Genomic DNA, 15,855 nt, shown 5'->3' on the forward strand with positions numbered 1-15,855 from the left:
AAACAGAGGTCAGTTGCAGGGATGTCCATTTTCAGAAGTGGTTTCTGCGTAGCCTGTTTGGCCAGCCTGTCAGCATGTTCATTTCCTGGGATTCTGACGTGACAAGGGGTCCAGACGAACACCACTGAATGACTGTTCGATTCCAGGGCACTGATGGACTCCTGGATGGATGCTACCAAAGGATGGCAAGGGTAGCACTGGTTGATAGTTTTCAGGCTGCTCGAGGAGACAGTACATACAAGAAAAGACTCCCCAGGGCATGATAGGAGATACTGAAATGCACTAGAAATGGCCACCAGCTCCGCAGTGAATACACTGCAGCCATCAGGTAAGGAATACTGTTCAGTATGGCCACCATGCATGTAGGCAAAGACAATGTGACCATCAGCCATCAAGCCATCGGTGTAAACCAATTCACAGTGCCAGAACACGTCAAGAATCGAGAGGAAGTGACAGCGGAGAGCCACAGGGTTAATGAAGTCGTTAGTGCCACATGAAATGTCCGGACGGAGCTGCGGCCGAGGCTACACCGTGGAGGCATACGTGAATGGGCAGCAAGTAGAGGTGGTAAGGGGAAGGACTCCAGTTCGGAGAGAAGGGACCGCACACGAACCACAATCATTAGCCCCGACCACTGATGCGGGAGATGGACTGCCATGGGCAGGAAAAGGAGATGGTAATTCAGATGCTCAGGAGAACTATGAATGTGTGCTGCATAACTGGCAAGTAGTTGTGTATGTCTGATCTGCAATAGAGTGACACCAGCTTCCACCGGTATGCTGGTCACCGGACTCGTCCTAAAAGCTCCTGTCACTAGGCAAACCCAGTGGTGGTGCACAGGGTTGAGTAAATGCAAAGCTGAAGGTGCTGCCAAACCATATACCACACTCCCATTGTCAATTCAGGATTGAACAAGGGCTCTGTAGATCTGCACCCCAATTGGTGTTGCTCAGGCAACAGAGGGCATCCAGGTGCTGCCAGCACTTCTGCTTAAGCTGACGAAGATGAGGGAGCCAAGTCAATTGAGCATCAAAAACCAGTCCTAAGAATTGATATGTCTCCACTAGAGTGAGTGAATCATCATTAAGGTAAAGTGCTGGTTCTGGATGAATGGCACAATGCCGACAGAAGTGCACGACACGCAACTTTGCAGCTGAAAACTGGAAGCCGTGGGCTAGAGCCCATGACTGCACCTTGTGGATGGCTCCCTGTAGGTGCCGCTCAGCAACACCATTACTGGAGCAGTAGTACAAAATGCAGAAGTTGTCTGCATAAAGAGAAGGTGAGATGGAGGGCCTGACAGCTGCTGCTAGACTGTTAATGGCCACTAAAAATTGACACTTGATACAGAGCCCTGCAGGACTCCATTCTCCTGGATATGGACGGAACTATGGAAGGCACCAACTTGGAGACAGAAAGTACAGAGAAACAGGAAGTTTTGGATAAAAATTGGGAGTGGGCCCCAGAGACCCCGCTCATACAATGTGGCAAGGACATGATGTCACCAGGTCGTGTCGTATGCTTTATGTAAGTCAAAAAAGATGGAAACCAGGTGTTGCATCTGGAAAAGGCTGTTCAGATGCCAGACTCGATGGACACAAGATTATCAGTGGTAGACCAACCCTGGTGGAAGCCACCCTGACATGGAGCCAGTATGTCACAAGACTTCAGGACCCAATGCAACCACTGATATACCATACGTTCCAGCAGCTTACAAAGAACTTTGGTGATGCTGATGGGCTGATAGCTATCCACATCAACTGGGTTTTTACCAGGTTTGAGCAGCGGAATGATGGTGCTCTCCTGCCATTGTGATGGAAAGATGCCATTGCACCAGATCCAGTTGAAGATGTTGAGGATATGTCGCTTGTAGTCAGATGAGAGATGTGAGATGTTTAATCACCTGGCTGTGGATCGGATCAGGCCCAGGAGCTGTGCTGGGGCAATGTGCAAGGGCACTGAGGTGCTCCCACTCTGTAAATGGGGCATTATAGGATTCACTGCAGCATGTAGTGAATGAGAGGACATTCCCTTCCAGCCGCCGTTTGAGTGTACGAAAGGCTGGGGAGTAATTCTCTGATGCAGAGGCTGGAGCAAAGTGCTTGGCAATAGTGTTTGCGTCGGTAGATAATACGCCACTTATGGTAACACTGGGGACACCTGTTGGCGTCTGGTACTCGAAAAGACATTTGATCTTTGCCCAGACTTGGGAAGGTGATGTATGGCGCCCAATGGTTGAGACATATCTCTCCCAACACTCCTGCCTCAGTCGTCTGATAAGGTATGAACACAGGCACGGAGCCATTTAAAGGCTATGAGGTGCTCCAGCAAAGGGTGCCGCTTATGCCACTGTAGAGCTTGCCAACACTCCTTAATTACTTCAGCGACTTCTGGTGACCACCAGGAGACTGCCTTACACCTCGGGCACCCTAAAGAGTGAGGGATCGTGTTTTCTGCCACAGAAACAATTGTTGTAGTCACCTGCTCAACCATCACATCAATGTTACCATGTGGGGGAGATTCAATGGTGACAGCAGAGGTGAAAGTTTCCCAGTCCACCTTGTTTAAAGCCCATCTGGGCAGGCGTCCATGGGCCTGACGCTGGGGCAGTGACAGGAAGATTGGGAAGTGGTCACTACCACACAGGTCGTCATGTGCTCTCCAGTGGATAGATGGGAGAAGTCCTGTGCTACAAATTGATAAATCAATGGCTGAGTAACTACTATGAGCCTCACTGAAATGTGTGGCAGCCCCAGTATTTAAGACGCAGAGGTAGAATTGCAACAGTAAAGTTTCAACAGCTATGCCTTGGCCAGTAAGCATGGCACCACCCCACCAGGGGTTATGGGAATTAAAATCTCCCATAAGTAGGAAAGGTTTAGGGAGTTGATCAATCAGTGTAGCTAATACATTCAGGAGTACTGCACCATCTGGAGGAAAATATATACTGCGGACAGTCATTTCCTGCGTCATCCTGAATCTGACAGCCACGGCTTCAAGGGGTTTGAAGGGGCACATGTTCACTACAGACTGACTTTAGGACATAAACGCAAACTCCAACTGACACTCGATTATAGTAACTACGGTCTCTTATAGCCACGGAGGGCAGGGGCCTGCATTACCGGGAACCAGGTTTCCTGGAGGGCAATGCAAAAAGCAGGTTTAAAGCTTAACAGTTGCCGTAGCTCAGCCAGGCAGTGGAAAAAACTGCTGCAATTCCACTGGAGGATGACATCGTGAGACTGGGAAGGCATGGAACATTCAATGAGGCAGTTTACACCTCTGAGTCACCTGCTGCCACTGACTTATTGACTGAGCAGTATATATCCATTCTGTCTGATGGTCTGGCGAGATCTAGGTCCTCAGTGGATGCCAGAATCTCCACCTCATCCTCAGACGCAGAGCTTGTTGGTAGCGGTGGTGTGGGTGCCACCACAATTTCCTTGGTCTTTGGGGTTTTCTTTTTTTATTTCTCTCACTGCTCCTTGGATTTATCTGGCTGGGAGGACTTCACTGGCTCAGTCTCTGGGACTGAGGATGAGCGTGAAGCCCTATGGCCAGCTGCTTTCGGGCTTTTCAGCCACTGGCAGGTGTCATCTTTCCCACTAGCAAAAACCTGGGAAAAGAGTGACCCAAGGGATCCCTTCCTAGCAAGAGTAGCCGAAGAAACTTACGCTTCTCTGGTTTAGAAGTGGGGACGGACATCACCGATGGTTGGGGGGGGGGGGGGGGGGGGGGGTTGCTCCCGAAGTAGGAGGTGCAGGAGCAACAAGGAGGGAAATGCCCCCACCATCAAGGGGGCAGGTGTAGTCTTCTGGGTCTAAGAGGTGACTTAGGTTGGCAGAGCTGATGGTGCCAGAAGTGTTGTAGCAGCGGCGTAAGATGATGTCATACACAGATGCAGGCATTCAAATTTTCTCTTAGCTCAGTTTAGGTCAGTCAGTCCAGGGTCTCGTACTCCATGATTTTCCTTCCTTTCTTGAGAAACCTGCAGTCTGGCAAGCAAGGCGAATGGTGCTCTTCGCAGTTGACACAGATGGGAGGTGCAGCACATGGAGTATTGGAATGTGATGGGCATCCGCAACCAACAAGTCTGAGGTGCTGTCTTTCACTGCAACTGAAAATGAGCCAATGGTACTCACTTCACCTATTTGGGGAAACATATTTTGACTGGTGTCAGTAGCAGCAAATGCAAAAGGGTAGGGAACTATTGTCAGCAATTCAAATGTATGGCGAATCACAGTTCCCCTTGGAAATGGCAGCAAGGGACAGGAAAGGACACAGGTGCACTCAGTGTTTGTGCCTGAGGGGCTCATTCAGCATGTTTAGGAGGTTACTGTGGTAGCCACTGAGGGAACAGGGTGCAACTGACTGCAGATTTTGGCACACATTGGAACAAATTATGCCTGTCGTCTGGAGTCAGAGATCGTTCTTAGGTCATTCCAGCAACTGGCATAGAAGATTGAGAAGATCAGTCTTGTGTGTGGAACTTCTCAAAGCTCACAATTTGCAGCATTGTCCTCAGAACTGATTGTGGATCCTTGGTTCTGAGTTGAGTGGAAGGACTAAACCACATACTTTGAAGGTTCTGTGACAAGCTAGGCTGTGAATTCCTCGACTTGCACCATAAGGTTGAAAATTGTAGGGTTCCCCTAAATAAGTCAGGTGTGCCCTCAGAGGTTGCTACTAAGGTATCTGACTGTGTGTGAGATGCACACAAGGGTTTTTTAAATTATGTGACTCTCCATCCAATACAGGTGATGATAGCTGTAGGAAACCCAGAAGTACAAGTGTAAGATCAAAAGATATGCCTCCCACAGTGAGAGTATGAAAATCCTAATGGTAAACTGCTGAAGCATTCACAACAAGGTACCAGAGTTTGAAGCCCTCATGAAAAGCAGTGAATCTCACATAATAATAGGTACAGAAATCTGGTTGAAACCTGAAGTAGATAGCAGTGAGATTTTTGGGGAAAATTTAAGTGTTTATCAAAAGGATAGGTGAATTGGAAATGGAGGTTGTGTATCTGTCACAGCTGACTAGAAACTCAGATCCACCGAGGTAGAAATTGAAGCTGCATGTGAGATTGGGCCAGACTCAGTATAAGGGGTGGGCATAAAATGATAACTGGATCCTTCTACAGCCCACCAGACTCATCTCCTGATGTAATCAAAAACTTCAGAGAAAACCTCAGTTCACTTGCATGTAAGTTCCCCAATCATACTGCAAACATTGGTGGAGACTTAAATCATCCAATCAATTAACTGGAAAAATCATAGTTTTGTTAGTGGTGGGCATGATAAAACATTCTTCTCTGAAAACTACCTACAATAGATAGTTAAGAACCCCACTCATGATGGAAATATAGGATGTCCACATTGAAACTGGTATCAGGAAGTATGATGGGGTTGTGGCAACAATGGTTACCAAAGTACAAAGGACAGATGAACGAAGCAGAAAGATATATACGTGTAGTCAACTAGACCAAAAATCGATAGTGTCATATCTCAGTGATGAACTTGAAACTTTCAGCACAGGGCAGAAGCTTTAGAGGAACTCTGGATTAAGTTCAAACCAATAGTTGACCATTCACTGGATACATATGTGCTCAGCAGAACAGTTAATAAAGTGAGGAAACCTCTGTGGTATACAGTCGCTGTAGAGAAACTTCTAAAGAAACAGAGATTACTGCATAATAGGTGTAAAATAAAGAGTAGGGCTATTGATAGAGGGTTGATGAAAGAAACACATTTGGCTGTCAGGAGAGCAATGCATAAGCTTTCAATGACTACTGTAGCAGAATATTGTGACATCATCTTTTACAGGACTCAAAGCAATTCTGGTCATATGTAAAGGCTGTTAGTGGCACCATAGTTAGTGTCCAGCTCCTAGCTAATGGGACAGGAACTGAAATTGAGGGTAGCAGAGCAAAAGTTGAAATGCTTAACTCCATTTTCAAATTTTCCTTTACAAAGAAAAACCCTGAAGAATTGCCCCTATTTAATCCTTGTACCACTGAAAATGTGAATGAAATAAGTATTAGTGTCAGTGGTGTCGAGAAACAGCCGAAATCAATAAAATTGAACAAATGTCCAGGGCCCAATGGAATCCCTGTCAGATTCTGAATTGAATTTGCAGCTAAGTTAGTCCCTCTTCTAACTATAATCTGTCATAAAGCCCTCAAACAAAAACCCATGCCCGCTTCATGGAAAAAGGCACCAGTCCACACGCATCTACAAAAAAGGTAATAGAAGTGATCCACAAGACTACTGTCCAATACCCTTGACATTGATCTGCTGTAGAATCTTAGAACATATTCCGAGATCAAACATAATGAGGTATCTTGAAGAGAATTATGTTCTCAATGCCAACCAGTACGGATTTTGAAAACACTGATCATGTGAAACCCAGCTCGCAATTTTCTCACATAACATACTGAAAGCTTTAGATCAAGGCAGCCAGGTAGATGCAGTATTTCTTGATTTCCAGAATGCATTTCACTCAGCACTGTACCTAGAATTATTGTCAGAAGTATGATCATATGGGGTATCAAGTGAAATGTTATCTTGGATGGAGAGTCATCTTCAGATGTAGAAATAACTTCAGGAGTGCGCCAGGGAAGTGTGTTGGGAACCTTACAGTTCTTATTGTGTATTACTGACCTTGTAGACAACTTTAATAGCAAAATTATACATTTTGCAGATAATGTAGTTATCTGTAATGAAGCACAATCTGAAAGATGCTGCATAAATATTCAGTCAGATCTTGATAATATTTCAAGGTGCAGAGCCTGGCAACTTCTTGTAAATGTTCAGAAATGTACAATTTTGCACTTCATAAACTGAAAAAAATAGCATCCTACAATATCAATGAGTCACTGATGGAATCAACCAACTCCTAAAAATACATGGGTGTAACACCTTGTAGGATTGTGAAACGGAATGATCACAAAGGTTCAGTTGTGGGTAAAACAGGTGGTAATCTACAGTTTATTGGTAGAATACTGGGGAAGTCCTATCAATCTACAAAGGAGATTGCTTATAAATCATGCATGTGACCAGTTCCAGAATATTGCTCATGTGTGTAGGACCTATACCAAATAGGATGAACAGGGGATATCGAACATATACAGAGAAGCGAATCATGAATGGCCACAGGTTTGTTTAATCCATGGGGGAGAGCCACAGAGATACTGAAGGAACTGAACTCTAAGACTCTTGAAGATAGATGTAAAACATACCGAGACGGTCTGTCAACAAAGGTTCATGAACTGCTTTTAAATGATTACTCTAGGAATATACTACAACTTCCCATGTGCAATTCATATAGGGATCATGACGATAAGATTACAATAATTACTGCTCACATAGAGCAACAATCATTCTTCCCACACTCTGTACATGAATAGAACAGGAAGAAATCCTAATAGCTGGTACAGTGGGACATACCCACTGGCATGTGGTTTGCAGAGTATAGACATAGATGTGTATCCACAATTCTTTTGCTCTGATAACATAAATCTGTGGTGAACAGTAGATCTCACCTTCCAATCTTCACTATTTCTGTAATTAATACAACCAGACCAATAAACAACCCTCAACATTGTTTGTAAGGGATCTTCTATATGTCTGACTTACACTTCCTTAGAACCCATCCAATAAATCTTCCTCTGCCTCCATCTTGGCTACAGTTATGTGGTCATTCTACCTTAAATCGATCTCAAAATTCTGTAATGCTTGACGATACTGACTGATTCCAGTACTTGGTTGTTGATCATGTAGTCAAAAATCTGGGCCATTTCACAACACATTTAATCTACAGGAGGCTTGTGTAGTTGTTGTACCACCAAAGCCATCTGGGTGATTTGATACAGAAAAAACACATAATTCATGTGTGTTATCCTTCCCCCAGTCATATTTTTCACTGTCTATATACAACAAAGTTCTTTTAGTCTCCACCTTTTCCTTTTTTCTTCTTATTTACTGTTGTATTCTCCAGTTCCTCATTTCTTTTAATCTATTTATATCACTTGTTATTCTTTCTTTGCTTGTATCTTCTCAGCAGCAGAGAAAAATTTAGAGTTAAATGTCTCATTAATGTCAGGATTATTATGTAGGATATTTTTATTTATATACATCCTAAAAAATTTTCAGCTTCATTCCTGATTATTATTCATACTTTCTGACTCCTCTGGAAGATGAGTAATCATTTTTCTTCGCTATATCAGTTTTATTTTTCTGAGCTCTTTATTGCTACATGGAACAATAAAGGGAAGCTGGTAACAATTAGGAGGTACTTAGTAAAGTGCAGACATCATCACGTGTTTCTGTGCACACTGCTCATCATAATTAAAGCAGCAAACTGAAGCAAATAATTAGAAATAATGATGTTTAATGCATGTGGTTACAATAACTCAGTGGACATTATGGCCAAGAAGTGCCATGATACATGTCTTTCAGTTAAAGTGAACATTTACTAACATACTTGCGAGTTAATAGAAATGATGATCAAAAAGGATAGAAATGTTTTAGTCAGGTTTCAGTAAGAAACATCACCTCACTAAGATCAACACGAGGCTCACAGTATACTGCACTTTGATATTTATTACATGAACCAGCTTGAGTGTTATATGCATGTAACTAAGTAATGTAGCACTGTAGTTAAGTAAGCAAGCTGTAAGAGGCCCAAATCGCCATCTAACCAGGCAAATTTAAATTTTTATCATTTTCCAAAATCACATCAGGCAAAGATTTATTTATTTGTTTATTTATTTTTGCAAAGAGAACTTCGTCAATTACACATCAGCCCTTGTCCAACAGGTGGGCTCTGCCTCTAATGACCTCAGTGTTGGTAAGTTGCTAAATTCTAAACTTGCTTCCTATATTGCACGTATGGATTTTCTGGACTGGGTGTTTTGTAACTTGGTGAATTCACGGAAGGTGATGGGATGTGACGGTTGGTAGCTCTTGACAGTTTTCCTTGGAAGGATGGTGGTGATGTATCATGCAGTGAAAGAAGCTTCATGATTAGTTATTATTTCCACATGTTACAATCAGTGTCTTGAATCACTTTTGACATCAGCTGTAGAGGCTCATCAAGGATTCCTGTCATAGGTGGCCTTCAGTTCACTGAGAGTAGCTGACGCTGCCCACACCATTCCTGGCCGGCTGCTGCTATAGTGGTTGCCACCAGCAGTGGCTCCCTCACTGGTTGTATCATGATGCTGCAGCACTGAGTGAAGGTGGTGCATGTGTTGGACCTATACACATTGATTTGGGGGGTGCTCTGTCCCTTCCAGCTCACAGCTGTTGTTCTCCATCTGTCAAACCACAATTACAGTTGTCGTGTAGCTATGTAGTGCGATGATCCTGACCTGTCATTCATGTAGGCCCCAGCTCATTCACCAGAGTATCATGGATGCTGGTGTCCTGGCTTGGGATGATAGGAAGAAACCCAGGCCTACCAATCTGTGACAGTGGCAGACCGTGGTGTTGAACTCTGAGACTGGTGATCATGGTGAGGTAGCAGCCCTCCCATTAGCAGCTGTCATTTGCTCAATAACTTGCAGGAAATCTACTGTTGTAGATTTGTACTTTATTGTAATCAGGGAATCAAGTTTGAATGTCATGACTGACTGTCTTATAAGCTAAAATGCTGGGGTATTTATGGAGCAAAATAGTGACTAATGTTTACTCCGCATCACTAGTCATGACCACATAGACCTTGCTATAACAAATGTGTCAGTGGTCCTAACTCTGCCACACTTACTTAACAAGTCTGTTATAGTATAGGACTGCTTTTTAAAAGCTCTTGGCACACACTGCATTGGCAGTAGCATTTCTTTCATCATTAACAAAGGTGACATGACCCTGTCTAGCAGCTCTGCCTACTGCATTTCTGCTGAGTTCTGGTGTCTGGCTCACCAGAAGCACCAATGTTGTGTTTTCTCCTGACCCTTTCTCAGTGGTGAAATTTTGTTATTTGCGCCTGTCTTATCTTGACACCAGCATAATATAGGTGTCTATATTACATATACAGACAATTTCAAAAGTCAAAGAGTAAATAGCTTTTTAAAAGAGTAAGCATTGCTACATATTCACATTTTATTCTCCAAAGAAATAAAAGTATTGTACTCCATACTTTCTAAAGTGGCCTATGTTCATCCTCAGCATTCAAGATACACTATGTGATCAAAAGTATCTGGAAAACTGGTGGCCTACATCAGTAATACTGGAATTCAATATGGTGTTGGCCCACCCATAGCCTTGATGACAGCTTTCATTCTCACAGGCAGTACGTTCAATCAGGTGCTGGAAGGTTTCTTGGGGAATGGCAGCTGATTATTCACAGAGTGCTGCACTGAGGAGAGGTATTGATGTCAATCGGTGAAGCCTGGCATGAAGTTGGTGTTCCAAAACATCCCAAAGGTGTTCTATAGTATTCAGGTCAGGACCCTGTGCAGGCCAGTCCATTATAGGGATGTTATTGTCATATAACCACTCCACTGCAAGCCGTGCATTATGAACAGGTGCTTGATTGTGTTGAAAGATGCAATCGCCATCCTTGAATTGCTCTTCAACAGTGGGAAACAAGAAGGTGCAATGTAGGGCTGTGCTGTGATAGTTCCACACAAAACAGCAAGGGGTACAAGCACCCTCCACTGTCTGCTTGTGTCTGTATATGTGTGGATAGATGTGTGTGTGCGCGCCCGCGAGTGTATACCTGTCCTTTTTTCCCCCTAAGGTAAGTCTTTCCGCTCCCGGGACTGGAATGACTCCTTACCCTCTCCCTTAAAACCCACATCCTTCCATCTTTCCCTCTCCTTCCCTCTTTCCTGATGAAGAAACTGTGGGTTGCAAAAGCTTGAAATTTGTGTGTGTGTACATGTGTTTTTCATCTCTATCAACTTACCAACACTTTCGTTTCGTAAGTTACAGCATCTGTGTTTTTAGATATATTTTTTCCCACGTGGAACGTTTCCCTCCATTATATACTATCACAAGCTTTTTTTGGAAAACGCATTTCAAAATTTGTCATAAAAGTGTGCAGTGCACCTCACAAAAATAGGAAACTACTCAATGTTCAAAACATACTTATGGCATTGGGCTGTTGCTGTCCTTGCCAGTTGTTCTGAAGGGATGGCATCTGATACTGGCCATTGTTGTAATAGTTTGCTGGCACATTGTTGCCATATTTGTTAAATTCTTCATGGGGAACTTCATTGTATTGGCCTGCTGGACTGTAAAAGAAATAAAACAACTAATGTATGTGCTACAGCAGATAATTCTATTTTCACAAATGTTACATATTTTCATGGTAATGCTGTAAATGAATTTATAAAATGGTATATGTACTCTATTTTACAGCACCAGAATAAGAAACATAATTTTTACCTTTATAGAAGTATCTTAAATAATCATATATAATAACATAAGATGCCAGTTATCTGGGAAATAGAATTTGTTCTATTGGAGGTGGGGACATTAACAGAGTATAAAAAGGTATAAGAAGCTGACAAATTCTCAAAACATACTTCACATAACTGAACAGAAAGGAAGACAGCTTACAGTCCACTTTGAATATCTTTGAATTTCACTTATTGCAGTTCATGATTCATGTTTCTTTGTTTTCTACAGATTTTTTTCACTGTTTTGAATTGTTCAGTTATTAGATAACTGGAGCATATATGTTTTTCTTTCAGAACACTATCACATTTTTCTATTGTGCTTCCAATACATTTCTAATTACTATACTTTCAAAATATAATTAATCCCACAATTTCATAACAAGAATATACATATTGATGTGATTTACATGGAAACAAGTACTAATAACAACAATAAATATAGTGACATGGTGTTGCAGACAGATGTGTAGTTTTGTGCTTTAACTCCATTTTGAGAAACTTCCTTGTCCTCTTGTCTCTATGTACTTCTTTCTTGTGTTATTTTGCAAGCAGTCTCATAAGTGTGGCATTACAACACCTCTCTTACTGCATTGAATAAAAACACTTTATTTCACTAGATAACTTTCGTATTTTTGAGCATTTTTGTACAAAAAAATCTGAAATGGTCTTGAAATAAAGAACTGTGGTATCAATAATGATTTAAGGAAATCACATCAAATTATATCAAGGTGACAATTACTGGTGAATCACATTGTTTTACAAACACATAAATCTAATCCATGTGTCTGTCATATAGATGCACATGTTGGCTTTTGTTATTTATCATCATCCTCTATTTCCTGTCAACTGTCTGTAAAATTAAATCTGGAAATCTTGTCTCCTCTCTCAGAATGAGAATGGCAGCATTATTCTTGAAACTGACGTATTTTACAAACACCAAAGTTTATGCTTAATATGACTTGTAACATTATTTTAAGCAATGCTGATGAAAATATAAATATTATAGACTTCCATGTATTGTATTACATTCCATACTGTATACTGATTACAAGTAAAATAAATTAAATAAAAATAAACATGGAAATAGGTTCAAAAAGTACAAAGATACAACTTATGGTTCTTATGGACAATGGATTAATTTTTAATCTGCCCACAAGTAAAAAAGATTTTTATCCAACCAAATTTTCTTCACCCAACATTATTTTATTGCTTAGATCAACTATGATATTCCAGTTGGTTAGTTATTGCAATATTTTTCCACAGCATTTTCTGCCATCATCTTGAGAACTGTTTTGATGAAAGAACTACTTCCAGAAAAACTGATCTTTGACCTTTTTTTGAGCATGTTTTCATAATGCAGCTAATAATTTTTATTTCACTTTGGTATTTGTGTAATGCAGCTAATGATTTTTGTTTCAGCTGCCTGTTTTGTTGTAGACATTACTTTCAATTTTCGAAAATGATTGTTCATTTGGCTTCAAATTTAATAAGGATTTGGTTGACAGTTGACATTAGTCAACTTTTGAACATAAAATTAAGCAGCGTCTAGTTTATTTCAGGGATAAAAAGTTCTGCTTCAAAACTGAAAAATTCCACATTTATTTCGTACAATGCTAAACCTATTTCATGTACACTCCTCAAAATGTAGCAAGCATTTGCAACTACACTGAGTAAAGAAAGCAAAGAAACTACCATAAATGATGTGTAATAAACATCTGTTACTGCACAGCATCAACAGTGCTCCATGTTTTATGAGAGCATAAGTTAGGGTTGTGTGATTATTAGAATTTCCATCTTCATTGACAGATTGTTATAAAACATAAAAATAAAAAAAGGTGAATACCAAATTTTTTCACTACAGTTAAAATTTCCAGTCGTCCAAAACATCTGTAATAAAACTTTAAAACATTTTAGTATTATTAAGTATGACCTACGTTTCAGAGTAAAAATGTCTTTCTTACAATGATTTAAAACAGAAGTGTTTGTTCTTTAACAATGATCTTATGTTTAATAATCAGCACTTCATCAATCATTTGAAAATAAGTAATAAACTTACTTTTTATGTTCGAATAATGGATTAATTGGAGCTTAATTTCTATGTTTGAACAATAAAAAAATTTCTTCTTGTTTATAAAACTCATATCTGTAATTAATATGACTACCTCATGAAACTGTAATTATTTAGTGAGGGTGAAAAGACAATTACAGTATCTTAAATTGTTCTGTAAATATTTGAGGTTAACACTTTAACTGCATCTTCCAGTATGTCTCAGAGACCTACCAGATAAACTGATGGAAAAAATTACTCCCCTGGCTAAAATGTAACTCAAAGGATATTACCTGCATGTTTCTGGGACTATTATGAGACAAGATGTATGGTGCTTTTGTTAGAATGGGAGAGTGTTTCATGGATCACTAAACATATAGAGCAGTCTCTCAACACTGACATTACACAGTCTGATGGGAGATGTGTGACCTACAAGATGCTGTCAGTAACTGACCATAATAGGTTCTCTGCTTCTTAAATGTCTTCAGGCTCTTAACACAAGATACAAAACCTGGCAGTTGATTGTACCACTTCATATCCTACATTGTACTGATGCTGATCATTTCTGCGCTCCTGGAACCTTCTGAACTGTTATGAAATGATACTTTGGTCAACGTTCAGCTCCCGGATCATCTTTTAATGGCTGTAGCCAGCCTCAGATCTTGCAATGTTTAGTGATGTGCTGCTTTTGTGCAACTCACATATGGCATTCATAATGCACAAGATCAATGTGCACACAGATCAATGTGCACACAGATCAATGTGCACACAGATCAATGTGCACACAGTCAATGTGCACACAGATCAATGTGCACAAATCCCACTGTGAACCTTCTGCCTGAGAGCTCTGTCTACACAAACTATCTCAGGCACATAGTAGTTTTAATATTGGTGTGCCATGCATGTGACCTCTTTCCACTTTGTCCCATCAGAGTTTAATTTGCATATTCTTGACATGAAGTACTGCTTTTTCATCGATCTGAATTATCCATTAACTTACAGACATGAGTTTTGGTATACTATCTGATGAGGATTACAGCATCCTTCAGGGCTGAACATCTTTTTCCTACACGGTGTCTGTTAGAATTTTACATTATTTTAGTAGATAATTGTTTATGATTATTCATCTTCTTTTCCTCTTATAACCTAGCTTTACTTCCCATTCTGTCCCTGCCACCATCTCCAAACCGAAGCTTCGAAATCAAAATAGGCATTAACTATCATACAACTATTGCCTTCTAACTTTCAAAAACTGAAGAACAAGTATTTACTTACTATAAATAAAACTGAACAATAAAATAATGTTTTGTAAACTGCAAAAATGAATAAAAACATGGGACTGTGTCATAGAATTTACCTCCATAAACAAATTTATAAAAGCCATTTATCGCCCCTAATGCTGAATTGTTGCAATATTTTCCTCCAGTGGAAAAATCAGAGTTACAATTATTTATATAATAAAATTTTTCTTTTTTGTTACTCTTAGAAGACACTTTGATAATTTTCTAGCCTCTTAATGTTAAATTAATGTTATCAAACAAAATACTTGCTTAAAACTAAACTAGTACTTTAACTATAGCTACAGTGCAAATACACTCTATCATATCATCAGATATTGCAAAACTATTAAGGGAAATGAAACTGACAGATAGTTGAAAGAAACAGTTCTACTAGTATTTGCTATTAATAGAGTTTAAAACTATCAGAAAGTGCCAAAGTAATTTTAAATGCTAGAAAGTAAAATAGATCATTCCCAAGCTAGGCTTTGACTTTAACTGTGTACTATATGCACAATATAAATTGGCCCTTTTCGGAGAGCAAAGGAACTGATGGAAGATACGTTACATCAGACCCTCGTTCCCAATGTTAGCTGTTAAGCAATATAACATGCTACAGCACTGTAGCAGGCACTCAGAGTCCAGTGTTTATTCCAGTGTGCTGTATGTCTTGTGATAAGGAGGTGAGGCTTGTTTGTCTTACATCTCTCCACCCCCAACTGTCTGCCTCCCCCCCTCCCCCCTCACAACAAGGGAGAGATCATATGCTTATGTTTGCAATATCCCTCCCTCCCTAATAGCCAAGTTATATTGTGTGTATAGCAGTCCAGATCTATTTAGAAGTAATGATGGTCATAGTTGTGGTAGAGCATAGATGAAGTGCAAAAGTGTGCAGATACACTCTGTATGTTATGTACATATACATTCAGAAGGATGCTTTTTAGTTGGGAATAAATTTTTCTGAAAGTGATACTGAAGACTATGTCCAGAAATTTTGTCAATATCTTTCCTTGAAAATATATCTCATTCCTCCAGAACCCCTATCAGATTATATCTCTCGAAACTAACCCGCTTTAATTTCTTATGCTAATTAGGCAGCAGCATCAGTATGACTGCTTAAATAA

At 40.4% G+C, this 15,855-nt stretch overlaps 1 protein-coding gene across 2 annotated transcripts in view; it reads right to left on the reverse strand.

The window, feature by feature from the left end:
* Nucleotides 1–15,855, reverse strand: part of LOC126092430 (YLP motif-containing protein 1) — a 639,037-nt gene that overhangs the window by 76,763 nt on the left and 546,419 nt on the right. For both annotated transcript variants that reach the window (XM_049908029.1, XM_049908028.1), the window contains exon 8: nt 11,094–11,239. In XM_049908029.1, the coding sequence (XP_049763986.1) occupies nt 11,094–11,239 (146 nt within the window). The remainder of the gene's footprint in view (nt 1–11,093; nt 11,240–15,855) is intronic.

This window comes from Schistocerca cancellata, chromosome 7, assembly GCF_023864275.1.
Source record: "Schistocerca cancellata isolate TAMUIC-IGC-003103 chromosome 7, iqSchCanc2.1, whole genome shotgun sequence".
NCBI classification, from domain to species: domain Eukaryota; kingdom Metazoa; phylum Arthropoda; class Insecta; order Orthoptera; family Acrididae; genus Schistocerca; species Schistocerca cancellata.